We start from the raw sequence: 27,819 nt of genomic DNA, 5'->3' as shown, positions 1-27,819 counted from the left end.
TGTCTCCTCTCCCCATGACAGCCAGAGTGAACCTTCTAAAACACAAGTCTGCTTCTGCTATTCCTCTGCTCAGAGCCATCCTGCAGCTCCTTATTTCATTCTGAATTGAAGGCAAAGTCCTTCCAAAGACCTCCCAGGCAGTCATAGTCTTGGTCACCTTTTTTAACATCAGACCCTGAGAGCAATGAAATGAAATCCACTTCCTGGAAAAGTCCAGGAGGAAAGACAGCCTCAGGCCTCCTCTACCACCAGCAGATCTTCCAGGAAGCCCAGTGAAACAGCCTCCCCATGCTAGACTCTGCCTTGAATCAACAAATAGCAAGAATAATAGTGGGAAGTCAGAGGGTTTTAAAGACACTCTTATAAATGAAAATCAAATGAAAGTTAAACGTTAGGGGGCACCTGAGTGGCTCAGTTGGTTAAGCTTCCAACTCTTGATCTCTGCTCAGCTTCTGCACTGGGCATGGAGCCTGCTTATGATACTCCTTCTCCCTCTCCCTCTGCCCCTCTGCCTCTAAAAAACAAACAAACAAACAAACAAACAAACAAACAAACAAAAAGAAACAAAACCTGCTGAACTATTTTCCACAATGACCGCACCATTCCTACCAGCAATGTAAGAGAATTCCAATGTTCTACAACTTCACTAATATTTATTATTTTCCTTTTTGAAAACCATAGCTGTCCTCGTGGCTGTGAAATGGTACCTCACTATGCTTTTGATTTGTGTTTTCCTGATAATTGATGATGTTGAGCACCTTTTTATGTGCTTATTGGCCATTTGTGTATACCATGTTTTGCCTATTTTTCAATTGGTTTGTCTTTTTGTTGCTGAGTTGCAAGAGTTCACTTTTCAAGATTTTTTTTTCTTTGCAAGATTTTTGAATTTATTCATCTGAGAGAGAGAGACAGAGGGAGCACAAGCAGTGGGAGGGGCAGAGGGAGAGGGAGAAGCACTGTGCAGGGAGCCCCACAGAGACTTGATCCCAGGACCTGGAGATCATGACCTGAGCCGAAGGCAGACAGTCAACCATTTGAGCCACTCAGATACCCTGAGTTGCAAGAGGTTTTTTTTTTTTTTTTTTTAAATATTCTTGGGGATCCCTGGGTGGCTCAGCGGTTTAGCCCTTGCCTTTGGCCCAGGGCGTGATCCTAGAGTCCTGGGATGGAGTCCCATGTCGGGCTCCCTGCATAGAGCCTGCTTCTCCCTCTGCCTGTGTCTCTGCTTCTCTCTCTCTGTATCTCATGGACAAATAAATAAAATCTTAAAAAAATAATAATAAAATAAATATTCTTGATACTAGACCTTTATCAAATATATGATTTGCCAATATTTTCTCCCATCCTGTGGGTTGTCTTTTCACTTTCTTGTGTGTTTTGAAGCACATTTTTAAATTTTAATGAAGTTCAATTTAATCTATTTTTTCCTTTGATTGCTTGTGCTTTTGACGCCATATCTAACAAACTATTGCCTAATCCAAGGTCATAAAGAATTATGCTTATGTTTCTTTCTAAGACTTTCATAGGTTGCTCTGCATTTGATAGTTTCAATGACATTCTCTTATGTTATCTAATAATCAAATCAGATAATTATCAAATATTAGATATAAGAACACAGACTTGGAGATGGTGATGCCTAAAATCACGACAGAGTCCGAACTTGGTAGTGTGGGAGAGAACCCTGGAAAAAGGGAGATAGGAGTCCTGGGTCACAGTCTCCATTCTGCCGCTTGGGTCTGTATGAACTTGTACAAGTCATGTCCCTCTTTGGGTCTCAATTTACTCATGCATGGGCAAGGGAGTTGGTCTTGAGTAATGGCAATAATATTTTACTGAGCATCTATCACATTCCAGGCTTTGTGCCAGGCACTTGAAGTATAACACCTCTAATTCTTTTTTTTTTTTTTTTAAAGATTTTGTCTATTTATTCATGAGAGACACAGAGAGGCAGAGACACAGGCAGAGGGAGAAGCAAGCTCCCTGCGGAGAGCCTGATGCAGGACTCGATCCCAGGACCCCAGGATCACACCCTAAGCGGAAGACAGATGCTCAATCACTGAGCCACCCAAGCATCTCTAACACCTCTAATTCTTTCAGTAACCTTACTAGGTAGGTAAATCTTCATTTCCCAGAAGAGAAAATGAAGACTCTGCAGTCAGTACCTGTGAACACTCAGCCTAGAAATATCAAGACTGGGCCAAGTACCCACCCTGTCCCCTCTTACCCACTCACCCTTCCTGAGTCAGTGTGCTCCTCTGTAAAGGCTAACCAACATTCCTTCCCTCCAGAGTTCCTGTGAACAGTGTGGGTAGAGCCACTCATTCACAGTCACAGACCCACTCCTTAATGGGCACCTCCAAGATCTCAAACCCTATTGCAGGCAGGACAGAACAGAAAACAAGACAAAATCCCTGCCCTCATGGAGTTGACATTCTAGCAGGGGGAAGGGAAGCACAACAAAGAAGGAAATTTGTGCGTGCACACACACAAACACACACACACTCCCCAGGTATTATCAGATAGTGATGGGTGCTAATGAGAGCAACCAGGAAAGCAGGTGACTCGTGCGCGAGAACTGCATGATTGACGCTGGGACGTGTGGGGGCAGCCTGTCCAAGTAAAGATCATGGGACTAGGTTGGAGCAGGAAGCTTTTCTGTACTTGCACTATATGCCAGCCACTGTATTGGAGCAGGGTGTTCAGAGAGAGCAGCACAGTCCTAGGGGTTCAAGGGCGCGCTGCGCAGGAGCGGACAACACAAAGCGGATCGTTCCTCCGCCCATGAAAAGGCCGCATCTAACCAAGAGATGAAACATTCTTTATCCACGCGCTTGCAAAGGTCTCCAGCAGGGCAGAGACATCACCCTAAGAGATCTCTGACGGGTCCAGGTTAGGGCTCCCGTTCATTTCTCTCCTTTGCAGCCGTGGGCCCCTTTGGCGGCGATCCCCCTCCGGACACCAGGGTGCGCTGTAACTGTCTCAGCGCCCACTGACGGCGCCGCGCTCTCCGCCCCCTCGTCTCGCTGCACCGCACTTCCGGGGGCGGCGGAAGCCGGGGCCTGCGGCGGCGGGCGCGGGGGCCAGAGGCATGGCGGGGGCGGGGCCGGGGGAGGCGCGCGCCGAGCAGGCCGGGGGGTCCCTCGCCCCGGCCCTTTGAATTCGGACCGTACAGGTGAGGACTTCTCCTTCCTTGGCCCAGCCTCCAAGCCCGTCCGGCCGTCCCGGGGGCCTGCCCCGGGTTCCCGGCGAGGGGCGGCTCCCTCCCGGCAGGCCGCCGAGGCCCCGCGGCCCCCGCCCTCCCTGAGCGGTCCCTTCCCATTGAGGCCCCGCCCCGGGCTTCTCTTTCCGGGGGCGCCCCCTTGGGTGCGTGTGCCCGCCCCTCGGTATCCCCTTACGGTTCTGGAAGCCGGCGGGCGAGGGGGGGGGGGCGCTGTGCGCCGGCGCCCCTGGGGAGGCTGGGACGCCGCCTCGGGGAAGGGACCTGCTCGCGTCCCGGCACGGCTAGGCTTTCTGCTGTCATTCACAAATAACGTACCGAACGCGTACGCAGGGAGCAGCCAGGCTCAGAAAACCGAGGTGACCCGAGCGGACGTGGTTGCTTCCTGCCTGGGGAGTACGGTTTAGTGGGAGAGTCGATCCTTAAAACACACAACCATGCAAGTAGCGGTGCGTGTTCACGTCGTGGCAGTCCCGATGGAGAGGACAAAACAGGAAAAGCAATGGGGGAGGCCTGCTTCGATAAGGATGATCAAGGAAGACTTCCTGGAGGAGGTGACCCTTGGGCTGCCACTGGAGAAGTTACGGCGAGGGCTTGGGGAAAGGCGCCCCACCCCTAGGCAGAGGGAAGAGCCCCTGTGGATACCCGAGTTAGCAAAAAACCCCTAGGGTGAGGCAGGTTCAACCTACAGGAGATGAGGCTTAAGGTGTGTCCACTGCGGTGCCGGGCAGACCCTATGTGTGCTGCTCAGGAGCTCACCTTCTGGTGCCACAGGTGGAATAACATGCAGAGACAAAGCTGCAAGCGTGGCAAGTGCCCTGAAGGCGACGTGTGGCCAGTAAGCCGCTCTTTTAGCTACTGGGCAGGTGGAGGCAGATTCCTCTCAGGAAACGACGGTTCGGCTGATGTCTGGAACGGGAGGTAGCAAGGGGCACAGAAGAGCTTTTTTAGGTTTCGGTTAATAGTTAAGTGTCGGGCTTCTGAGGCAGGAGATAGAATCCCTGTTGAAGCAAGGGATACAGTTAAGGGGAGAAGATGGGGGCACCTGGTGGCTCAGTGGTTGAGCATCTGCCTTTGGCTCAGGCGGTGAGTCGGCCTCCCCACAGGGAGCCTGCTTCTCCCTCTGCCTGTGTCTCTGCCTCTCTCTGTCTCTCACAAATAAATAAATAAAATCTTTATTAAAAAAAAAAAAAAAGGGAGAAGATGGGGTTGGAGAGACAGAGCTGGGACCTTTGAGCACCTGGCTGGGACGTTAAGGATTTTGATTCTGATCATAAAGAGCAACGGGAAGATAACTGGCCTGTTCTAATCCGTAGGGGAAAGGACGTGGTCACAAAAGCATTTTTGAAAAGATTACTGGCTGTTGAAAGAAATGGATTTAGGTAGGAAGCTGGTGCAGTTTTTGCAGATGCGAAACGATAAAAGTTTGGATGAAGGTGCTGGCAGGTTGTGGTAGAAATAAGTGGAAGATGAGAGGACTCTTTAGGAGATAAAACCTCCAGAGTTTGGTGACTGATCAGAGGGCTGAGGGAAAGGGGCGTGAAGGAGGACGGTCAGGGTTCTGGTTCTTGGTGGTGGGAGGGTTGCTGGGCCATTCACTGGACTAGGGGAGCTTGGACAGGGCAAGCTTTTGGGAAAATATCGTAAGTTACTCTGACTTTTTTTTCGTAAGTCTGACTAGAAGAGAGTATATAATACTTTTTTCTGTCGTATTTTAATTGTTATGAGTGTGTTTTATTTTTATAATGAGAACAATAAGAGAACAAATTTAAAAAGCCGTAAATGTCTCCACCATGTCTCTAAAAGTCATAATTGTGTGTTATAAAATTGTGTGTGTGTTGGGGGGTGGGGTGTAGGGAAGGGGAGAGAGTGCATATGCTGAGATAAGTGTTAGGAAAGTCAGTGAGGATTTCCTGTAGAATTTGGAGCTGGAACTAACAGGTCCTCTGCTTACCCTACCCCTTCACACCTCTCACCCCAGTTACTGGTGTCTTTGCCTTAAGAAGGCAAATGAGAGAGTTTAAGATGGGGCTATGCAAAGTATATGTCAGTTTTCTTACAGTTAAGCATTGATTTTGTTTAATAGGTTTAGTGGCTCTTTCTAAGTTGAGTACCTGTGATATACTTGGTTCGGCTCATCAGTTAGTCTGCTAGGTGTCCTGCCATCCCTGGCCTTATCTGCCTTTGCCTTCCCATTCTGGTCATCCTCTCTGACTCCAGCCCCCATCTTAGGTTGGCAGGGTGCTAGTTAGCAGGCTTGTCCTGGGCAGGGATTGAGTGATGCAGTTTTGTGTATTATTTGGTATTTTGAAATGCTTAAACCTTAATAGTGTGTTTTTTAGGCTGTATCAGAATAGCCACATCAACAATGTCAGTGTTACAAAGTGTAACTGTGTGCAACTTAGTATCTTACTGAGTTGTTCAGATATGGAGGATATTGCTCACTTTATCATGCCAAGGTCCTTTGAGAAAACTTATGAGAGAGATTGCTTTTAAGCTCTAGTATTGGGAAGGTGCTTCTTGCAAGCATCTATTAAGTTTTTATCTTATTGGCTGTGCAGATTCTGTAACTGATCGTGTTTTCCTTTTTACTTTGTATGCTGAGAAAATCAGGGCCACATTAGAAGGTTGGAAATCCTGCAGGTCCGCATGGTATGCATTTCTCTGTACATCTGGCTTCATCATCCTGTCCTACCTTAGTTTTCTCTTCATGATGATTGTTTTTTAAATAAAAATTTTGTACAAGTACAAATAATACTTTAAAAGCATATGTAATCTTTCTTAAAAAATTTTTTTTTACTTATTTGAGAAGACAGAGCCTGTACACAGAGGGAGAGGGAGAAGCAGACTCCCTACTGAGCAGGGGCTTGATCATGACCTGAGCCGAAGGCAGACGCCTTACTGACTGAGCCACCCAGGCACCCCAAAAGTATATGTAATCTTTAAAGAACAACAGTATAGTGAATGCTGATTTAAGAAAAAATACAGCCTTCACGTTTACCCTCATCCCATTTCTTACTTCTCACAGGTAACCACTGTTCTGAATTTTATGTTTATAATTCCTTTAGTTTTTGTAATTGTATACCACATATGTTGATAGCCTTAAACTAGAAATTGTTTGAAGCTTATATAAAGAGAATCACAAAAATATTCTGCTCCTTGCTTTCTTCAATCACCCTTGTATTCTGAGATCCGTGTAGGTTGTTATGTATTAACTGTAGTGCATTAATTGCTTCAAAGATTCCACTGTATGAATATGCCTGAAGGACTTGTTCTGGTCTTCTGTTGATGGGCACTTGAAGTGTCATCAGTTTTTACTTTGGCTGACAGTCCTACTGTGGACATTCATGTTATTTATGTGCAGACATTTCTCTAGATCAAGGTTTCTCATCCTTAGCACTGTTGACATCTTGGTCTAAATGTGGAGGGCTGTCCTGTTTACTAGTGGATGTTTGCCAACATCCTTGGCTTCTATTTGCTGGACACATATCACCCCTCCTTCCCAAATTATGACAACTAAACATTGTCTACAGATGTTCCAGAACTGCCCCAGTTAGGAACCAGTGGTCAAGATCAGTTGTTGGCAAACTTTTTGTGTAAAGGGCCAGCCAATAAGTATCAGGCTTGCGGGCCATGTGATCTTTGGTCTCAACTAATCATCTGTGCCTTTGTAAGGCAAAAGCAGCTATAGATAACGTGTAAATGAATGGGAATGGCTGTGTTCCAATAAAACTTTATTTACAGAAACAAGCAGGCAGACAAGATTTGGCCTGAGGGCAGTAAGCGCTCTTGCTGTAGTCTAGATCAGTAGGAAATATATTTATATTCTCACCAAGTACGTATAATTCATATATATAATGGAAACATTTTATAAAATAGTATTTACCCTTACTATGTATGATACAATTTGGTGTTTTCTATTTTATTCCACTTTTTATAATGTCAGCTATATCCACTAAATTGATTTCAAGGCCTCACTAATGAATTACGACTAGCAGTTTGAGAAATTTAATTTGCTCATAGAGGTATGCACATCTTTAAGTTGACTAGATAGTATCTATACTTACAGCATTTCAAATTTTTAGAAGGGGACAATATAAATAAATACCACATTGTGTGTATATTTTTATTTCTCAAATATAGACTGGATCAGTCTCTCCCCTGCCGAAAACCTGCAATAGCTGCTGTGGCACGGTGGGGCATGAAAATGTTTTCCAGTCTGGCTCCAGTCTACCTTCCTGGGCTTCTCTTTTATCACGCACACTGTGCCTCCTGGGCTCTTACCACTTGGAGTTACCCTGTTTCCCAAATATATCATGCCACACCTTCCAAGTGTATTTTTTAGGCTCCCTTCTTTCTAACTTGCTCCTCTTTTGAACTTTGCCTAATGAATTCTTTTCTTTTCTTTTCTTTTTTTTTTTTTTTAAGATTTTATTTATTTATTCATGAGAGGCTCAGAGAGGGAGGCAGAGACACAGGCAGAGGGAGAAGCAGGCTCTATGCTAGGAACCCTATGTGGGACTCAATCCCAGGTCCCCAGGCTGGGCTGAAGGCGGCGCTAAACCGCTGAGCCACCTGGCTGCCCTGTCTAGTGAATTCTTGATCCTGCAAGGCCCATGTTGGAAAGTTGCTCCATTCATTCACTTGACATATTTCTGAGCACTTAGTGTCTCAGGTACTACTCAAGGTGTTGAGGATTCAGCAAGGAATTGGGCTGGGTGCGTGGGGTCTGGTGTGTGATGACAGATACTAAAAAGGTAAACAAAATAATTTCAAAACATGATGAGGACTGAAGAAAATGAAACAAGGTAGGATGATAGTTGACGTGAATGGGAAGGTAGGGAAAAGCTGAAGAGTTGCTTTTTTAGCTGAGACTTGAATGTTGACACAGAATCAGCAAAAGGGAGCAAAGAAGTTGACCAGCTTCCTTCTGGTCTCCATGGTTTCTCAGGAAATCCACAGACATTTGAATCATTTCCCGCCAGGTAATAGATCATCTACCTGGTTACTTCTAAGATTTCTACTTTGTGTTTCAGTTAAGTTTGACCGTAATGTGTCTGGGCATGATTTCTTTGGGTTTATCACATTTGGGGTTTTCTGAACTTCTTAAACTTTGAGTTTACATCTGTGAGGGTTTGTTTCTGGATTCTCTGTTCTCTTCCATTGGTATATTTGTTTTTATGCCAGTACCACACTTTTTTTTTTTTTTTTTTTTTTTTTTAATTTGGCTTTGTAATATGTTTTGAAATCAAGAAGTCTGAGTCTTCCAGCCGTTCTTTTACAGAATTGTTTTGGCTGTTTGGGGTTCCTTGATGTTACATGTGCGCTTTAGGATGAATTTTTCTTTCTTTCTTTTTCTTTTCTTTTTTTTTTTTTTTTTTCAAAAAACACCTTTGGGATTTTGTTAGGGATTGCATTGAATTTATAGATTGTTTTAGGTAGTATGGATATCTTAACAGCCAGTAAATAAATATATTTCTTTAATGAATGTGCACTGAATGTCACTCTTAACACTGAACAAATTTGGTGTAATTCTATGTTTATTCTTCTGAGTATTCCCAACAGTGAAATGTGCTTTGAACGTGTTCTGGTGAATTAGGTCCTTCCCTCAGACCTGTTTTTATTTTTTTTTATTTTATTTTTTTTAAAGATTTTATTTATTTATGAGGATGCACAGAGAGGAGAGAGAGAGAGGCAGAGACGCAGGCAGAGGGAGAAGCAGGCTCCATGCACCGGGAGCCCGACGTGGGACTCGATCCCGGGGCTCCAGGATCGCGCCCTGGGCCAAAGGCAGGCGCCAAACTGCTGCGCCACCCAGGGATCCCCAGACCTGTTTTTAAAGTCAGAAATGTCAGGACTGCTTGCTGACTATAACCAGGGAAGGGAGAAATGCTGATCACTCTCATCCTGCGAGTTCCTGGGTCCAGGGCATAAGGAGGAAAATCTCTTTCACTTGTGTATATTTATGTTTTGGTCAATTCTGGTTTTGTTTTTTTTTTTCTTCTTTACTTTTCTACACAGAGATGTGATAATGGATCATCATGTTTCCACCATCAAACCTCGAAGAATCCAGAACCAAAATGTCATTCACCGCTTGGAGAGGCGGCGGATCAGCTCAGGCAAGGCAGGCACCCACTGGCATCAGGTCCGAGTATTCCACCAGAATGTCTTCCCCAACTTCACAGTTGTCAATGTCGAAAAGCCGCCCTGTTTCTTGCGTAAATTCTCACCTGATGGACGCTACTTTATTGCTTTCTCTTCAGACCAGACGTCTCTTGAAATCTATGAGTACCAGGGCTGCCAGGCAGCTGAGGACTTACTGCAGGGCTATGAGGGGGAAACCCTGTCCAATGGCAATGACCAGCGGTCAGTCAGCATCCGCGGTCGGCTCTTCGAACGCTTCTTTGTCCTGCTACACATTACCAACGTGGCTGCCAACGGGGAGCACCTGAACCGGGAGTGCAGCCTCTTCACTGACGACTGCCGGTGTGTCATTGTGGGCTCTGCTGCCTACCTCCCGGATGAGCCACACCCTCCGTTTTACGAGGTATATCGGAACAGCGAATCTGTGACCCCTAACCCGCGGTCTCCTCTGGAGGACTATTCCCTTCACATCATTGACCTTCACACTGGCCGCTTATGTGACACCCGTACCTTCAAGTGTGACAAGGTGGTCCTGTCACACAACCAGGGGCTATACCTGTACAAAAACATCCTGGCCATCTTGTCAGTGCAGCAGCAGACCATCCATGTCTTCCAGGTTACTCCGGAAGGCACTTTCATTGATGTGAGGACCATTGGCCGTTTCTGCTATGAGGACGACCTCCTCACTGTGTCAGCTGTGTTCCCTGAGGTGCAGCGGGACAGTCAGACAGGCATGGCCAATCCCTTCAGAGACCCCTTCATCAATTCCCTCAAACACCGGCTGCTCGTGTACTTGTGGCGCCGGGCAGAGCAGGATGGTAGTGCGATGGCCAAGAGGCGCTTCTTCCAGTATTTTGACCAGCTGCGGCAGCTGCGCATGTGGAAGATGCAGCTTCTGGATGAAAACCATCTGTTCATCAAATACACTAGTGAAGACGTGGTAACCCTTCGAGTCACAGATCCGTCACAGGTATGCTGTGCTCTCCTGCTCTTTACTACTCCCATCTGCTTGGTAAAATGGGAGAGTTTCTCTCTTGGCCTATAGCCAGCCTCTCAGAAATGTGCATTTTATGTATTCTTGAGTTTTTGTTATCCTTGGCCTCAGACTTAAAACAGTTCCATTTTTCTCTGGCCACATGTATTTATTTGGATGAATGGAAGCTCAGTCTCAAGCCATTGATATGTGGGTAGTCAACTCTGTGATCATTACCCTAATACTTGACCAGAGCATTTTCAGTATCCTTGAGATAGAAGCCCAAGTGCTACAAGGTCAAAATTTGGACTACCTGTGGATAACCCTGCCCTGATTTTCTGAGACTGTGGCTTTTTGGTCTGACCTCTTTAGTTCTAGGAATGAGAATGAGCCCACCATGCCACAAAAATTTTCTAAAAATTTGGTCTCTCTTTCCTGCTTAAATGGATAATGTCAGTGCATGTCTTCATAAAACCTTTGGGAGGTAACTAATAGGTAAGTTCATCTAACAGTTGAGTGTTATGACTTTATCCTGACCATACCCATGTGCTGGACCATAGGTTGGAGAGCAGTGAAAAAATTAAAAGGAAGCCAAGACTTATGGTCTCCCAAGTGAATCATCACGACCAAAGGTCCTAGGGTTTTTCAGTGTGGATGAAAGATCTTGGAGGGGAGAGAGCTATTTCTTAAATGGGAACCTAGGGGTGTTAAGGGCATAGAAACCTCCCAGGACTCTTGGGTTGAAATACCATGTTGAAATTCAGGCTACTTTTGGGCATTTTTCTTTGAGAAACTCTCTACTTTAGTGTTGATGGAGTAAGAGACCTACCTTTCTGTACCTTTGCCACCTATTCTCCCGTTTGCAGAATGTCTCCTTAGGTGTGAATTTGGGAAATCACAATAGAGAGCAAACCAGTCAGCTACAAAGAGGGCTGAGTGTTGTATCTCCCACTGACTTGCAGTTGGTTCTATTGCAAGAGACTGTACAGGCCATTGTTTCCTAAGACCTTACCAGTCATCCATGGTAAAATGTTTTCCAGTACTTTTCTTTGGAATCATAGCTTGTATATTCTAAACAAAGGTGGGTGGCAGGGAGTAATATGGTTGGAGATAGTTTTTCTGGATTCTTTTCTTCCCTGTTAATGATGAAGTCACCCATTGAGCCATCACAGATGAGCATCGAGTTCACGTTACGTTTCATAGGAGATTGTCAGTGACACTCTTGGCTCCTTTCACCTTCTGTCCTGTATTTCCCAGTCTGTCCTGGAGGGAAGGCTAGTAAAGTTTGTGTAATTTTATATTCACATAATTGTGATGGATCCTGGTGGAGCCCTGATAATGATCAAAGTGTTGTCCAGGTCTATAGAAAGGACATGAGTCAATCTTTTATTTAGGTTTGAGCTATAATTACCTTTTTCTTTTGGAGGGCATAAGTTATCTGCGATAGCCGCGTTTGAGATTATCCTCCTTCCCTTTGCTAAAACATGACCTACTTATTTCTGGTAGTTATAATGAATTGTGGCTGGAATCAGTACTAGAGCTCAGTGTTTTGCTTACAGAGTTTGTAACCTTAAACCCAGTTTGCCCTAGTTGTCCTCCCACCCCTTTCCCTGTTTTAATTTGAGAGGTTCCAATAAGGTTAATGAGTAAAAAGTGCACCTACATACAAAGCCTTGCTGATATTATGGGTATTATTCTCAGGTTACTCTCCAGCCTCCTTAATTTACAGCCATATTTAATTTCCAGGTGACTGTAAAAGTCATGTAATGAAAGCTCTGGGAAGGACTAATGACTAATAAAACAGGTGGGCACTGTGGCTCTAGGAATTGATGACAGAGACTTAAACTCAGTCATAGGAGGGGGAGTACTAACCTTAATGTTCTGGAAACTTCTAGATCAAGCTTGCCGATTGATTCACACTACCACATTCATTGTGACAAAAACCAGGGGTTCCTGGGGCTTCCTTGTTAGGTAGAGCAGAGCACTGGTTGTTTAGAGGGCTAGTCACCCAGGGCCCATTCAGAGAAAGTAGAAAACTCTGCCACCTATGGCATTTGAATGCTTTTCAGGTTCCCCCTCTGATCTTAATTGCTACAAATCTCAAATGTATCGTCCAAATGCTCTTGGCTGAAAGAACATTTATGAAGAAAGAAATGGAAAATGCCTCCCTGATTTTTCATTTGTTCAGCAGCAGTTCCCTGCTTGGTTACAACTTGCCTGGGCAGTTTTAGGACACAGTGTACTTCAGGTTTCTCTCTGCATGTTAGAAATCTTAAGAAGGAAAATAAATGTCCCTAAATTGAACTTTCAACTGTACATATACAAGAGAAAATAATTTGCCAACAGGCAGCTACAGGCTACCAATCACTTTCTCAGCAGGAAGGAAAATTAAATCTGGCATTTTAAAAAAGTGCTTTTTATTTCAGGCTGGGTTGGGTAGCAAGGAGGGGGAATAAAGAGTAGGAAGGAAAAATATTGAATTTGCAGAGTCAGAAATGCAAGATTGGAAACCTTTCTACACATGTATGTGGGCCAGTTCAGTAATTCTAGCAGCACAGATACGGTGGTAAATCCAGCAGTTCTGACCATAACTGATGGCCCTTGGCTGATAAAGTTTACTGAGGCTTCCTCCTCTCCCAGAACCACCTGGAGCCACATTTTTATGCTAGTGCAGGAGAAGTGTTTGCTTGTTTTACTTGAGTACTTTGAATTTTCAACCAAGTGGTAGGTTTCCAAGGCATGGCTGTATACCCAGCTGTCTCATAGCTGTCTCTGTTCTTCTGCAGGCATCTTTCTTTGTGGTGTACAATATGGTGACAACAGAGGTGATTGCCGTGTTTGAGAATACATCAGATGAGCTTCTAGAGCTCTTTGAGAACTTCTGTGACCTCTTCCGTAATGCAACCCTACACAGTGAAGTCCAGTTTCCCTGCTCAGCTTCCAGCAACAATTTTGCAAGGCAGATCCAGCGCCGGTAAGCTCTTCCACCAGGCTTAACAGGCTTAATTTTTCTTTAGACAATTCACTGGTGTTAGGCCAGTAGTCATGTCCTCCAAAAAACCCTTCCGATATTCTCTCTGCTACCTCGCTTTGGTTAGGTCTGCCTGTTGTAATCCCTTGGGTCATCCTGAACTTCTGTCTCTCAGCACCTATGGAATTAGTTGTGCGTTATCTGTGATTCCTCCTAGAGGAAGGAGAGCAGTGTGAGAGCTGCCTAAGAGATGCAGAAAGGTAGAGACTATATCTTTATTATTTATTCTTATAGTCTCATGATGCACTGTCAAGCATTTAAGCATTTTTTCAGTGAATGACTAAGGAAATAATTTTAGAACTTTTGGTTAAACATGATGTGTTGAGCACATGTGTTTATCTCTGCTCCATCCCCAAACCCCACTAAAATGACAATAAAGCAGTAAGAGGTATACATTTAACAAGAGCAAAGAGAATGGGAGAGGAGAGACATTGAAGACGGGAGATGATTGGCAACAGGAGAGGGATCTGAATCAGTGTCGGGAGCTGATAAGCTAATTGATCAGCGGTAACCTATGACTTGGCACACTCCAGAGAACAAAAACTTAAGACTGCAGAATTTAGCCATCAAGAAACAGGTTGCCTTGCTCCAGAGAACTCTGGAAAGGGTTGGGGAATCGGATGCTCCTAGTCACTCTGACAATACCTGTGACGTAGGCTTAAAGCAGGAGGATTGGGTAAAGGTCTGGAAAGGCCCCATTGCCCCCTTCTCTAAGCCTGCTCTGCCAGATAACTGTCTTCCCCACCTTCTCAGGAGGCTGGAGGTTTAGTCTCTGGAGAAATTGAGCCATATAGGCACTGGTTTCACATTCATGAGGCACAGCTGAGGCAAGGATGGGATTTGTCATGCTAAAAACAAGAATTAAGTGAAAGCCAACAAACTGAAGGTAAGATTCCTGTCCCCTTTATCAGATATGGCAGCCAAGTGTATACTTCTCAGGCAGGAGGTTAGAGATTTTTTACCTAGGGAAAAAAAAATGACCAACCCAGAGAAGAGACCCTCAGATATTCATACTTGGAGTCCCTCTTCAAACACCTGGGTGACCCTCACTTAATACCCCACATCAGCCAGGTCTTCCTATGAACTAGAGTTCCTGATAGAATTATCTGAGCACATGATTATGACATGAACGGTTACTTTGGGTCATTTGCCCAAGCTGAATCCACTCTAGTCTGTAATGCCTCATTCGACGCCACATACTAAATTGCTCCTCCAACTCTAGCCAGTTAGGGAAAATATCTGTTTTCAGGTTTCAAGATAGGTCAGACCAGAGTGAACAAATGACTCAGAATAAGCATCACTGCCACTGGAAAAAATGAACAAAGCAGGTACATTAATGTAGTGGCATCATCTTTATGTGAAAGGGTAGTACTCAATTAGAAATAGATGGATGCTGGTTTTCAGACAGGTTACTTGCCTTTTCCTTTTTTTCTGGTTCACATAAATTTTCTGCCCTATAAGCATTTCTGTTCAGCATAGAAGGATTTTTGGAGGCAGAACATGGATCAGATTTTGCTTTTTTCATTTTGGAATGAATGTTTCTGCTTTTATTATTTTTAAAAAGATTTATTTATTTATTTTGAGAGCAAGGTGAGGGGTAAAGAGAGAGGGAGAGAGCAAATCTCAAGCAGACTCTGTACTTAGAGCCCAGTGAGGGGCTGGATCAGGATGAGATGACCCTGAGATCAGGACCTGAGCTGAAACCAAGAATCCAGACACTTCACCAGCAGTGCCACCCAGGCGCCCCTGAATTTTCTTCTTTCAAATTAACTTTAAAATCAGGCAGATCATTATCAATAATTACAAAGCTCAGTACAGCTGGCTGAATGAAACCATCAAGGAAGTCACTAGGAGGTATACTTAAACGAGGACAGGGATTTTTATCTTATATTCACTGCTGTATCCATAGCACCTAGGCCAGTATCTTTCATGTGGGAGAAGCTTATTAGGTATTTGTTGAATGAATGAAGTCACCTAGTAATTAGAGGAAGCTGTGTTTTTTGAGAATTATTTCAGAATACATCTGGAATTAAGTGAAATTGTAGGAAGTCTCAGGAGGAGAAAATAAAGGTTTAAAAGAAAGGCAGGGTTCCAGCTCTGTGATCCTCAGAATTTTGCATCATACCACCAAAATATTTTGAACAACTGTAGATAGCCTCACACATGGATTTTTAAGTTGATCTTAAAATGTTCTTGCTGTTATATTTAAATAACTGCAGAAGATGCAATTTTCAGTGTATATTAAATATTGATTTTTAAAAATAAAATTATTACAAGCCTTTTCCCCCAGCTTTATTGAACTACAATTGGCATATAACATTGTATAAGTTTATGGTGTATAACTCAACACCTTTAAACATAACCCAGGGAATCTAGATGCCATAGTAGTTGGTCTTCAGTATTTGATTATAAAAAGGAGAGAGCCAATTATGCCCATACTTCTGAAATTTTACATTGTTTTTTCTTATGTTCAAATTCATATATCTATTTTATCTCCTCCACAGAATTGTATCCTAGTGCAACATATTCCATTAACTGTCTTGTCATGCTTTGCTGCATTGAAAATATGTATGTAAATTAGAGTTATTTTTTTTCTTGTGAACAATGACTCTATATGCTCAATTTTATAGTCCCTAGTAATCTTTTAGTAAAAATAAGTGAAAGTGGATCCATTATAGGTTAAATGTCCAAGAAAAAAAGGACACCAAGAATCATGAGTAACTTAAGAAAAATCTTTATTTTGAAAGAGACCAAAATAAAACAAGCAGTAGAAAAAATAAAGGAGGAACATTGCAATTGCTGAAATAATTGAAGCTGTAAAACAAAACAAAACAAAACAAAACAAACCCCAAAACATTCCTAGAACAGAAATTTAAACTTTGTTAGACATAGTTGAGGAATTCTCCAAGAAAGTAGAATAAATAGATGAAAGTAGGAAAATGGGAGAGAAATGATTTAAAAAAAAAAATCAGAAAATTTGCCCAGGAAGTCCAATATCTGGTTGTTTCCAGAAGATGCAGTAGAGAAAATGACAGGGAGGAAATAATGTAAATAGTTTTCTGGTCCTGAAGAACATAAATTTCCAGATTGGCAGGACCTTTCATTGGTGTGTTGGGGCTGGCTCCTAATGGCTCATGAAGAGCCAGTTAAGCTATCAGGAATTTTTGCAAGCTGTTGCCAAAAGTGGTCATTATTAAAAATTAATTATTTCCTAGTTATTTTACTATTATTCTCTTGAGTTTATATGCATATTTTATCTAGATGGTGAAAATACAGTATAGTTATGTGCTACTGCTCATCTTCAGACAGCTCCACATTCAGTGCTGTCACATTGGTACCCTGAAATTGACCACAGCAGTAGGATTTACAGCACAGAAAGTGGCAAGTGCTGTAAAGCATGGCTTTTGCCCTCAGATAAAAAGTTATTAAATCTTTATTAGGCTGTCTCCAGTTCCATCAAGTACCCAGTGAGAAAAAGACCCATACTGAGGCATATCATGAAATTCTGAGACATTGTGGGAATGCCTGGGTGGCTCAGTTGGTAGGGTGTCTGACCAGTATTTTTTTTTTTTTTTTAAGATTTTATCTATTTATTTGACAGAGCAGCAGTGGGAAAGGGAGAAGCCTGAGCAGGGAGTTTGACGTGAGGCTCCATCCCAGAACCCTGGGATCATGACCTGAGATGAAGCCAGATGCTTAGCCAACTGAGCCACCCAGGAACCCCTAGAGTGTCTCACTCTTGATTTTGGTTCAGGTCATGGCTCAGGTCATGTGAGATCAAGCCCCACTTTGGGCTCAAAGTAGAGCCTGCTAAGGATTCTCTTTCTCCCTCTCTTTGCCCCCCCCCCCAAATAAATAAAATCTTTTAAAATGAAATTTTGGATCATTGAGGATAAATAGAAAATTATAAAAACTTGCAGAAAGAACATACATTTCACATGTCAAAAAATAAGTCCTCAGAATGGTATTGGACTTAATAATAACACTGAAAGCTTGTAGCCAATAAAATCATGCCTTCTGTGAAAAAAAAATGATATCCAATCTAGAATTGTATATCCAATAGGATGGAACAAAGACCTTTTCAGACATGAAAGTTCTCAAAAAATTACCTCTCATGTACCTTTTCTAAGAGAGCCTCTGGAAAATGTGTTTTCCACACAAATCACAAAATATGGTACAGGAAATAGTCTGAAATTGTGTAGTTGGGTGAAACTGATGGTTTAGGAAAAGGTAAGAAGAATTGATTATACGAGAGGTTGTGGGATCTAATACCTAGGGAGGAGGTTCTGTGGTGCTGGAAGGATAAACTCTGCAAATTTAGAAATACTCATGAATTGAAAGAGTCACCTGGACAGAGTGAGAGTGAGCCAGGGGACATCACAGGGAAGACTGCCTCATCTTTTTGTCAGTGGGGAGCATGGAGAGTGGAGGTAGTGGTGCTGCTGGGGGAAGACAAACTGCTTCAACCTAGAGGTTGTCCTGGAGGCTTTGACTTAGGATCATCATATAGCTGTGGGCCGGCCAGCCCCCATGGTTTGAAGCCAGTGAGCCAGGCAAGGCATAGTGTGGATTATGAGAGGAGGTAGTAGGGGTGCCTAGGTGGCTCTCAGTGGGTTAAGTGTCTGCCTTGGCTCAGGTCATGATCAGAGTCCCTGGGATCAAACCCCATGTCAGGCTCCCTGCTCAGTGGGGAGTCTGCTTCCTTTCCCTCTGCCCCTCCCTGCCCTTGCTTGTGCATGCTCTCTCTCTCTCAAATAAAATCTTAAAAAAAAAAAAAATGAGAGGTAGTATTAGAACTTGGCTGAAAAGCAGCTGAAAACCAAAAACCTCAGGATCTTTGATTCAAACTCATTCAAAAGGGAAAGAAAGAAATTCTCCTTGGCCCAAGATTTAATGTTATGATTGACACCGAGGCTGTGAAAATTAGTCTCAAGAGGAGTAACAGAAAAGCAGTATTGATAGCTTGGCTGTCTTCGAGGGAAACAAAATTATTGATCTCCATCCAGCATCAGAGGTTAATGGTAAAGACAGAATCCATCTCATCAAGTTTTCTGGTCTCCACAAATTTGGGAGCATTCAAGTTTTAAAATTTATTTCATTAGTTTTCATTCCATTAATTTCAGGCATGAGATGTTATGTTTTTTCCTGGACTAAAAATATATTTTCCCCTTGAATTTTAAACCATATGATCTGCTTTGATATAGAGATTTTTAAAAATATATTATTGATAGTTGGACAGTCTTTCTAAGAAACTATAGGAAAGTGAAAAAGAAGAAAAAAAAATAAAAATGTGATTACACAAACACAATTATCATTTTGATGTATTACTACCAGTCTTTTTTTTTAAGTCCTAGATTTTTTTTCTTTGTTTTTTAAATCATACTGTGTATACAGAATGTATCTTGTTTCTTTCTTTTTTTTTTTTTTTTTTTTTTTTTAAGATTTTATTTATTCATGACAGAGAGAGAGAGAGAGGCAGAGACACAGGCAGAGGGAGAAGCAGGCTCCATGCAGGGAGCCTGACATGGGACTCCAGGATCATATCCCAGGCCAAAGGTGGTGCCAAACCGCTGGGTCACCGGGGCTGCTCTGTATCCTGTTTCTTTTACTTACCGTTATGGTAAATATTTCCTCTGTTACCATGTAATCTTTGAAAATCACAGTTTTCCATTAGGTTTTTAATTTTCTGTCAATTTATCATAAAGAACGCTGTATTGAATGTGCACAGCTATTTTTCTGCATATGGGATTGCTTGCTTAGGGTAAATTTCTGGAAGTGTAGAAATACTTGGTGACGGGATATGTATTTAGTATTCATGACAGTTGTGAAAAATGATTGCTTTGTTATTATTACTACAAATAAGTGAGATACGTGATTGTGTCCGTGTTACTATTCTTTAGATACTGGCGTTTCTGTGGGAGTACAGGTAGCTAGCTCTGAGCCTGAAACAAGGAATGAATAATTTGTCGAAAGTTTTGATGAAAGTTGGCTTATCACTGATCCTGAGAAGAGTCAGAGGCTGCTCTTCTCCAGGAGATCCTCTGTTCTCTATTAACTCCTTTCTAATGCAAGGTGAAGCTGTTATTTGGGGGAAGTAGATTTGAGTAGAAATGTTGTCATAGAATAGTTATGCTCGTTTTAAACTTGTTTGGAAAGTCTTTGTTAACTTTTCTAAAGTAATTTAATGTTCCCATTTCAAATTCTGTTTTCTGCTTTTTGACAATATTTGTAGCCAGGCCAACTTGTGATGTGTGAGTTCTGTCTGACTTCCTTCACTATCTAGATTTCTATTTACAGAATGAGTTGTTTTTAGACGTGTTTTATCAGTTTAAAATCCAAGGCAGCATTGTGTGCCTGCTAACACAGCCTTCCTCACTGGTGCTTTATTTTAGGTTTAAAGACACTATTGTAAATGCCAAGTATGGAGGGCACACGGAGGCAGTACGCCGACTACTGGGTCAGCTCCCCATCAGTGCCCAGTCTTACAGTGGTAGCCCCTACCTTGATCTGTCTCTCTTCAGCTACGATGACAAGTGGGTGTCTGTCATGGAGCGACCTAAGACTTGTGGAGATCACCCTATCAGGTATACTGTCACTGCTTCAGCTGCTAACTGTCTGAGGGCTAAAGATGGCCCACTTTCCACCTCTTCTTCTTGGACCTCATTTCACTGTGATTGTGTCCACTTGTACTCATGGGTCGAATTGGAAGGATAGGCTATTTCTATAATGTGAGTGCTTTTGATCATGTAGGCCCTGGTCTCATAAATGAAGGAGTTTTGCTCTCCCTGGTCTCATAAATGAAGGAGTTCTGGTCTTTGCTTCTCATCAGAACATCCAATCCAGATACGTGTTGTTCCTTTTTAAAGGTATCCAGGGTAGGAAACCACATTCCATTTCATGATAGTGTTTATAGTTGAGACTTTATAATTTTATTTCACTCAAATTATTTTATCTCCTCATGTTACCTAGTAGAAAAGATAGCAGAGATAATTTGGGAAATAGGCAGTTTTGGAGAAACTCCTTGCTTCCTCACTTGAGAAATTTTGGAATGTAAACTACTGCATTATTGCTATAGAATGTCTTAGAATCAGTCCTTCCCTTACAAATGTCCATTCCCCAGTCTCCCATTCTCTCCGTTTTGGGAGCTTGTGATGTTCTGTGTACTATGTTAGGTACTAGGGAGAGTAACTGAAACCTCCACTGCAGGGTGATTTCAGGGGATGTGTGTCCCTGGAACCTTGGGCTGAAGAGCGAAAGGCCTTTTTCACTCTGCAAAAGGTGGTAGGCAATGTTTCACGATCCAGCTTTGTTGTGTATTAAATAGGTTTGTGTAACACATTCTGTACAGTTAATCACAGTTCGTGGTATTTCCTTTGGGAAATTGCAGTCATGTTCCAAAAGCCAGTTAACTTTTTTTTTTTTTTTAAATTATAGAAAGCTTTAAACATATAAAATGGGAGAGTATAGTGAACCTGCATATACCCACCATCCAGTTTTAACAGTTATCAACTCATTGTTAATGTTATTATCTCTTACCACACCCTGCCCCCAACTGCCACCCTTGATTATTCCGAAGCAAAACCCAGATTTCAGAGCATTATACTCAAATTTTGGTATGAATTTCTAAGACATAAAGACTTAGAAAAAATACAACCATTATTTTATCTTAAGAAAATTATCAAAAATTAATTAAGACCACCAAGTACTTAATTTTCACGTTTTCCTGTTGTCTTGTAAATATTTTTTTTATGGTTCCAATTTGTTCCCATCAGAATCTAAACAAGGTTCATACATTGCCTTTGGTCGCTACTCCCTTAAATCCATTTTATCCTGTAGGTTCTGCTTCCCTCTTTATTTTCCTTGCAGTGAAATTGTCCTGTAGTGTTACCCACATTCTGGTGTCTGCACACTATCCCTGGAGTAGTATTTATGATTTTTCTCATTCTCCCACATTTCCTGTGAACTGGTAGTTAGATGTAGAAGCTCAAACAACTCACTTTACCTTACAAGCCCTTTGTGTGTTGGAGACTGTGTGGGTAAGGTGAATATGGTTTTCCCATGTAAAAGCATATCATGGACTTCATGTGATATTGTCAAAGTAGCATGGGATACATTCCTCTCCTTTCTAACCTACCTTTCTAATTTGAAAAGAATAAGCTAAGTAACAAATTTGGAAGTGGCTGTTGCCCCTAACTAAGGGAGTTTTTCACTTATTTTTAATTTAAAATGAGAAATGTGAGGATATTAAAGGCATTGGAGGAAGAAATGCCATGACTTGAACACTTGTATTATGTATTCCATTCTGGTCTTTGTCAGTATGCATGCTTACATGTATATTGTTGTCATCCTGGTTAGCATCATCCTTTGTAGTCTGCTTTTCTTTTAGAAATGTTTTTTCATGTTGTTCATAGTCCTCAGAGTTAGAGTCTTAATGACGGCATATTATTCCCTCAGTTAGTTGTACCACAATTGATTGAACTAGTCCCCTGTCACTGAACCTTAATTATGTCCTGAATTTTTACATTGGAGCTGCACTAGAGTAGCTGTCTTTATTCATACACTATGTTCTCCATTTAAATTAAATTCTGAGGATGTAAATTCTTGGAAATGGAGTTACTGAGTCAGAGGCTATTAATATCTTTATGTCTACCGTGTGTTTGCTTTCCAAAAGGGAAGTTATAGAGCTCTATAGTTCAAAGCTCTTCATTTTCTAGGACTTTCCCTAATTCAGCCCCAACCCCACTGAACATCTCTAGTTCCCAATACCCTAGGGTGTTTATTTTTACATATGGGAAAATGTCTTAAAGTATGAGGTTGAATGGAAGTATTAGATGAAAAATTAAAGGCTACTTAGTATTTTGTTTTTATCTGTGGAAAGAGGAACCTTCTAAAAGAATTTATTATTATTAGCACCATGCTCTAACCCACTAAGCTAACTGGCCGCTTGGTAAGAGTTTATTCTTAAAAGTGAAAAACTCAAATATGGGCTGAGATCTGTATTGTCGTGTATAGCAGCCACTCACCACGTGTGGATTGTTAAACACTTACAATGTGACTAGTCCAAGTTGAGATATGCTTAAGTGTCACACATCAGATTTCAAAGGCTTAATAAAAAAAAAAGTGAAATATCTCATTAATATTTGTTTACCTGGGTTACAGGTTTGGATACCAGGATTGGGTTAAATAAAGTATATTATTAAAATTATTTTCACCTTTTTCTTTTTAACCTTCTTAATGTGGCTACCTGGAAATTTAAAAGTATACATGTGGCTTAATTTCATTTCTAGCCCTGGCCTAGACAGTCTTGGGTCAGCTTTTCTGGAAAAGGGGAAGCTGTAGTTAAGGCTGTAACTAAGGGTCATCTTGGGAAAGAGAAATAATCCAATGACTCAGGACAGCACAGTAAAATTCATAATGACCCTGTGCATAAAATGAGTTGCTCAAAGGCAGTTTTGCGGTTCCAATAACTTGGGGCTGATGTAAGAGGAGATAGTGTAAGATTAAAAAATGAGTTGCCACATTCCTGTGCTGTGCAGATTTGTAGATGGTGGTGAATATCTGTACCATCCTCTCTTTCTCTCCTTGTTCTGTTTAGGTTCTATGCCCGGGACTCTGGTCTGCTCAAGTTTGAGATCCAGGCAGGCTTGCTTGGCCGCCCCATCAACCACACAGTGCGACGCCTTGTTGCCTTCACCTTTCACCCTTTTGAGCCTTTCGCTATTTCAGTGCAGAGGACTAATGCTGAGTATGTTGTCAACTTCCATATGCGACACTGCTGCACGTAGGTGCCTCACCAAAGTCCGGTTATCTGGTCTTCCAAGACATTCCCCCCTTCTCATCTCAAGGGGACTCTGAAGCAAAAGCTCCTGACTACCAGCTTTGTTGGTTCCAGACTGTAATACCTCAGATGGGGAGAGTCGGAGAGAGGAGTGAGGGTGTCTCAGTCTAATAGAATCTTTATCATATCCAACTACTACTGATTGATGGAAAGTCATCTGGTCTTTACCTTGTGGGAATGTCTAGCATTAATTAAGTCTGTTTAATTTTTGTTTTATATTGCATTTTATTGCTATGAAGATGAGAGCATTACCCCTTCCCCCTTGGCATCTGTTCTTTGGCATTATGGTATGCAGTCTGAAGCAGGGATGTCTTGTTTACTCACAGGGACTGTGTACATCCTTTCCACGTAGCCAACAACAGGGCTGTCTTTATAAAAAAAGAATAATAATAAAGCCTTGGTATTTTCTTACTTAAATATATCCCGTTTGATGATTGCCTTATGTCCTGATCTCACCAAATGCTTCTCACATCCGTGGGTTCTGGGAAGGACTGTGAAAGGGGCCAGAGGCCACGGCTCCAGCGGCCACCCTTGGGAGAACTTAGTGGTGTGTGCCTGCATGGAAGATTGTTCTCTGCCAGGACTGTTTTCTTCCCTGGGGTTTTCTCCTGGTAATTGTTACAGCTGGAGGAACTGGGCATAATTGTATGTTGTCATGTGGAAGCATGCTCCCATCTGTACCATCTGTGTCATGCAGGTGGAAGAGTGAGTAGTTCTCTTTGGCCATAGCAGATACAAACACTGTGTGGCACGTACGGCGATTGGGGAGCTCTAGCTGGCAGACACCAGGCGTCTCTAAAGAGATCAGACCGGTTGTGCCCGGACGGCTGAGCCATTGCAGCTCCTACAGATGCTTGCTGGGCCCCAGCCCACCCCCTTCTATATGGTCTCAGCTAGTGTTCTCCAGTGGGCTTGTCAGGCTGTTTATGTTTCATCTGCATAATGTATCCACTGTTTATGTAGTAAGCTTGTTCAGTAACATCTGACTTTGAAAGCAGCCTGGAAATGCTGGGTTTCAGAGCAGGTTGTGAAAGGAGCCATGGATGCAAACAGATGGATTCTGTATCCCTCTGCCATCCAGATTGACATCCCTTGGGAACATGACAAATGTAATATGAGATACTGATTCCCACTAAAAGCAGTTCAGCTAATTTCATCATCTTCAATATTGAACAACTAAATTCATTTTCATTTGGCATTCAATACAGGATTTGAGCACTTACTATGAATCAGGTAGATGCTGTGCTACTCTGTGAAGGATGAAGAGAGAAATAGACAAATAAAGAGAATTCTAGTGCAAAATGACAAAAGCCCCCATAGTGGTTACTTGGAGATAGTGGAGGAGGATGAAGGAGAGGTGGAGAAGGAAAGCTATCCTGGGGAAGGGCCATTGGAGCTGAATAAATGGAAGCATGTCCTGTGAACCAGGGCAGAGGACAGACATTTCAGGGAGAGCTCCAGCATGCCCAAAGACACACTAGCATGGACAGGGCCATTGGGATGATAACTAACACGGCTGAACACAAGCTATGGGGGAGGCCAGGGGAATGTGACTGAATCACAGAAGTCTGGCGCACAGTGCTAGAATTTTGTGCAGTGGAAGACCTACTCCGAATTTCACAAAGACCATCGTTAGCAGCCTGGAAGATGGTTTGGGGGAACTAGAGACTGGAGATTGGCTGACAGACCAGTGGTAGTAATCCAAAGGGGAATGGGAGAGAGGATGACATCCCTGGGCATCGGGAAGGGTGAAATACTGATTCTTCAAAGGTTATAACAACATCAGGGTCCCACAGCAGTCACACATATGTGGGACTCAGAGAATCTTCCTTTGTAGATGTACCTTACCTGCAGCTTTATCTTTGCACTGGGTTGCTCGATTGCACCTGAGGGACTCAGCAGCATGGAAGGAGCATGGAGTGTGAAGTTGCTGGGGTCTCAGTGTGAATCCCCCCACTTCCACCCATTAGCTGTGTGATCCTGGGTCCATTCCCTAATCTTTCTGAAGCTTAATTTGTACATACTTCCACCTTACTCATCCACTCTCCTAGTCAAATCTTAGGTCTTTCATCATGTCTGCCTACTGAGCAATCCTCATGTACCTTCCTTGTCTGTTTACTCTCCCTCTCCCTGGAATTGCCGATTGACACCTTCGTTTCTCTTCAAAACCCCTCCTGTTTCTCATGATCACCTTGCTACTGACTCCATGACAGCAAGAGAAACAATTGGAAAAAAAAAAAAAATACCATATCAACCATGTGACTTGCATATGCACTCCTTCCAGAGTGAAAGAGCCCTGCTTCTATAAAAGGCCAACTCCTCTACCAGTTCACTGGGTCCTCTCTCCTCTTGACTTCTCAATGTCCTCCCTCCTGCAATGATTTTTTTCTGCATCTTTCTCTTGATAGGTCATTTCAGTCAGTGCATTAGATGCCCTCTAGGATCTTTCCTGCTTTGGCCTCTGTTTTAGTTACCTTTAGTTATCACCCATCTCTCTGTTACCCCTCACAGAAAAACTTCTTGGAAGAGTTGTTGAAATTAAATGTTGTCACCCCACCACCCATTTTTCCTCAGCCCACTGCAGGTAGATTGTAGTGCTCACACTCACTGGAACTACTTGTCTAGGCACCAGTAACTTCGTGTTGCCAGTTCAGCACTCATCTCCTGTCCCTCTTCTACTCAGCCTCCCATCATTGGGCATGATTCATTTCTTTTCTTTTTTTTTTTTTTTTTTAAAGATTTTATTCATTTATTAATGAGAGACACAGAGAGAGAGGCAGAGACACAGGCAGAGAGAGAAGCAGGCTCCATGCAGGGAGCCCGATGTGGGACTCGATCCTGGGACTCCAGGATCACGCCTTGGGCTGAAGGCTGCACCAAACTGCTGAGCCACCCGGGCTGCCCCAGGCATGATTCATTTCTTAATCAAGAAACACTCGCTTCTCTTGGTTTCCATGAGTACATGTTTCTGGTTTTCTTCCTATCTTGCTGATTGTTGCTTCTTGGTCCCTTTGCTGTCTTTTCTTCTTCGATTCTATGTTTAGATGCTAAGTACCCCTGCCCTTGGCCTTGGAACCTCACTTCATTTCTTCTGTATATAATTTCTTTAATTGATTTCTTCCATTCCCCAGGTTTCAAATTCTATCCATATGCTGATGAGTCTCAAAACTATAACTCCAGCCCTGACCTCTTCATTCACCTCCAAATTCATATTCCCATGGCTTACATGGCATCTTCATTTGAATATCTAATAGATACTTCTTTTTTTTTGTAACCCTTTATTTTTATTTATTTTTTTAAGGATTTTATTTATTCATTCATAGAGACACAGAGAGAGAGGCAGAGACACAGGCAGAGGGAGAAGCAGGCCCCATGCAGGGAGCCCAACGCGGGACTCGATCCCAGGTCTCCAGGATCACACCTTGGGCTGCAGGCAGCACTAAACCGCTGCGCCACTGGGGCTGCCCCTCTAATAGATATTTCAAAACCACATCCAAAGCAATGGTCTTGATCCCATCCACCCATCTCCACCTCCAACCTGTTTTTCCTTCAAGAATTCCTATATGGCTTCAGTGTCTACCCATTGACTTCAGGCAAAAACTTAAGAACTGTTTTCAATTTTCTTTTTTTCTATCCCCCTCCACTCCCTGCACTGCTCGCACCTCTGACTTCACTCTGGGGATGTGCCCTGAGCAATCTAAACCAGTCATGGTAATCCTGTACTCCTTGTTAGTGACCAGAACTAGAACTTTGGTCGATAGCAATTGGCAGGAGGGATTGGTTTATGATTGTCATGTGACAAATCAGGTCAGTGATACTGTGAGGTAGAGGAACTGTTGGGGGAACCCTTTCTTTTGAAAATGTCAGTGAGGAACCGTGTGGCCCAAGTTCCACTCTCCACCGCCCTATGATCCTGTTCGAAGTTATCCGGAGAAGGAAGTTAACCTGGAGGGCAGAATGGAGAGAAAAGAACCCAGATCATAGATGACATAGTTGGTTGACTGGATCACACAACCCTGAAACCCACTCTACAGCTGGATTTCCAGTCCTGTGAGACAGTAAGTTTCCATACTGTTTAAGCCACTTCGAATTGGTTTTTTTGTTTCTTATAATTGAAAGCAAAGTAATAGATGCAAAGAGAAAGGCAAGTCCCCTGGGGAAAGACTCATGAAATTCCTGCCAGCTAGGTTCTTAGATTGGGTTTGAAAAGGCCTGACTGTGATTCCTGTTCTTTGATTTCTGTGAGATTCCTGGCTCCCCTAGAGCCCCCTGCATCCATACCTCAGGTGGCCTCTTGTACCTGAAAGGATGTAACTAAAATGAGAAAGCATGCAGCCCATTGAGCACTTGACCCATATGAACTTCGCAACCTCTGTGTCTTCATATTAACTTTGTTTCTAAAGAATTTAAGGCCACTCTTGGTAAATTCTAGTGCCTTCTCTCTACAGATATCCAGTGAATCTCAAGAATCTTTGGAGAAACAAGTTCTTTGCATTCAAAATGTTTAAGAAAAGTAGAGACTTCTGGGAATATATCTTTCAGATTTAATTCTTCCTGAAACTCTCCTCTCTTCCCTACTCTGCAGGGTCTGGCATGTCAACGATCAGTGCCAAGCT

General features: G+C 42.7%; 1 protein-coding gene across 9 annotated transcripts in view; it reads left to right on the top strand.

Annotated features, from left to right (window-relative positions):
* Positions 1-3,036: 3,036 nt before the first annotated feature.
* Positions 3,037-27,819, top strand: part of DET1 (DET1 partner of COP1 E3 ubiquitin ligase) — a 48,706-nt gene continuing 23,923 nt past the window's right edge. The window contains exons 1-6 of one of the 9 annotated variants that reach the window (XM_025437338.2): positions 3,528-3,666; positions 9,239-9,362; positions 9,481-10,331; positions 13,121-13,308; positions 19,758-19,949; positions 22,961-23,620. In XM_025437338.2, coding sequence (XP_025293123.1) covers positions 3,655-3,666; positions 9,239-9,362; positions 9,481-10,331; positions 13,121-13,308; positions 19,758-19,949; positions 22,961-23,150 — 1,557 coding nt within the window. In that variant the 5' untranslated portion in view covers positions 3,528-3,654 and the 3' untranslated portion in view covers positions 23,151-23,620. Of the gene's footprint in view, positions 3,173-3,459; positions 3,772-6,221; positions 6,246-9,238; positions 10,332-13,120; positions 13,309-19,757; positions 19,950-22,960; positions 23,621-27,819 lie in introns of those variants that run through there. The other 8 variants (XM_035714533.2, XM_025437341.3, XM_025437336.2 and 5 more) reach the window with 8 other exon arrangements.

Source organism: Canis lupus, chromosome 3 (genome assembly GCF_003254725.2).
Source record: "Canis lupus dingo isolate Sandy chromosome 3, ASM325472v2, whole genome shotgun sequence".
Taxonomy (NCBI): Eukaryota; Metazoa; Chordata; class Mammalia; order Carnivora; family Canidae; genus Canis; species Canis lupus.
The sequence above is the reverse complement of the archived record's forward strand: the minus strand, read 5'-3'. Positions and strand labels throughout refer to the sequence as shown.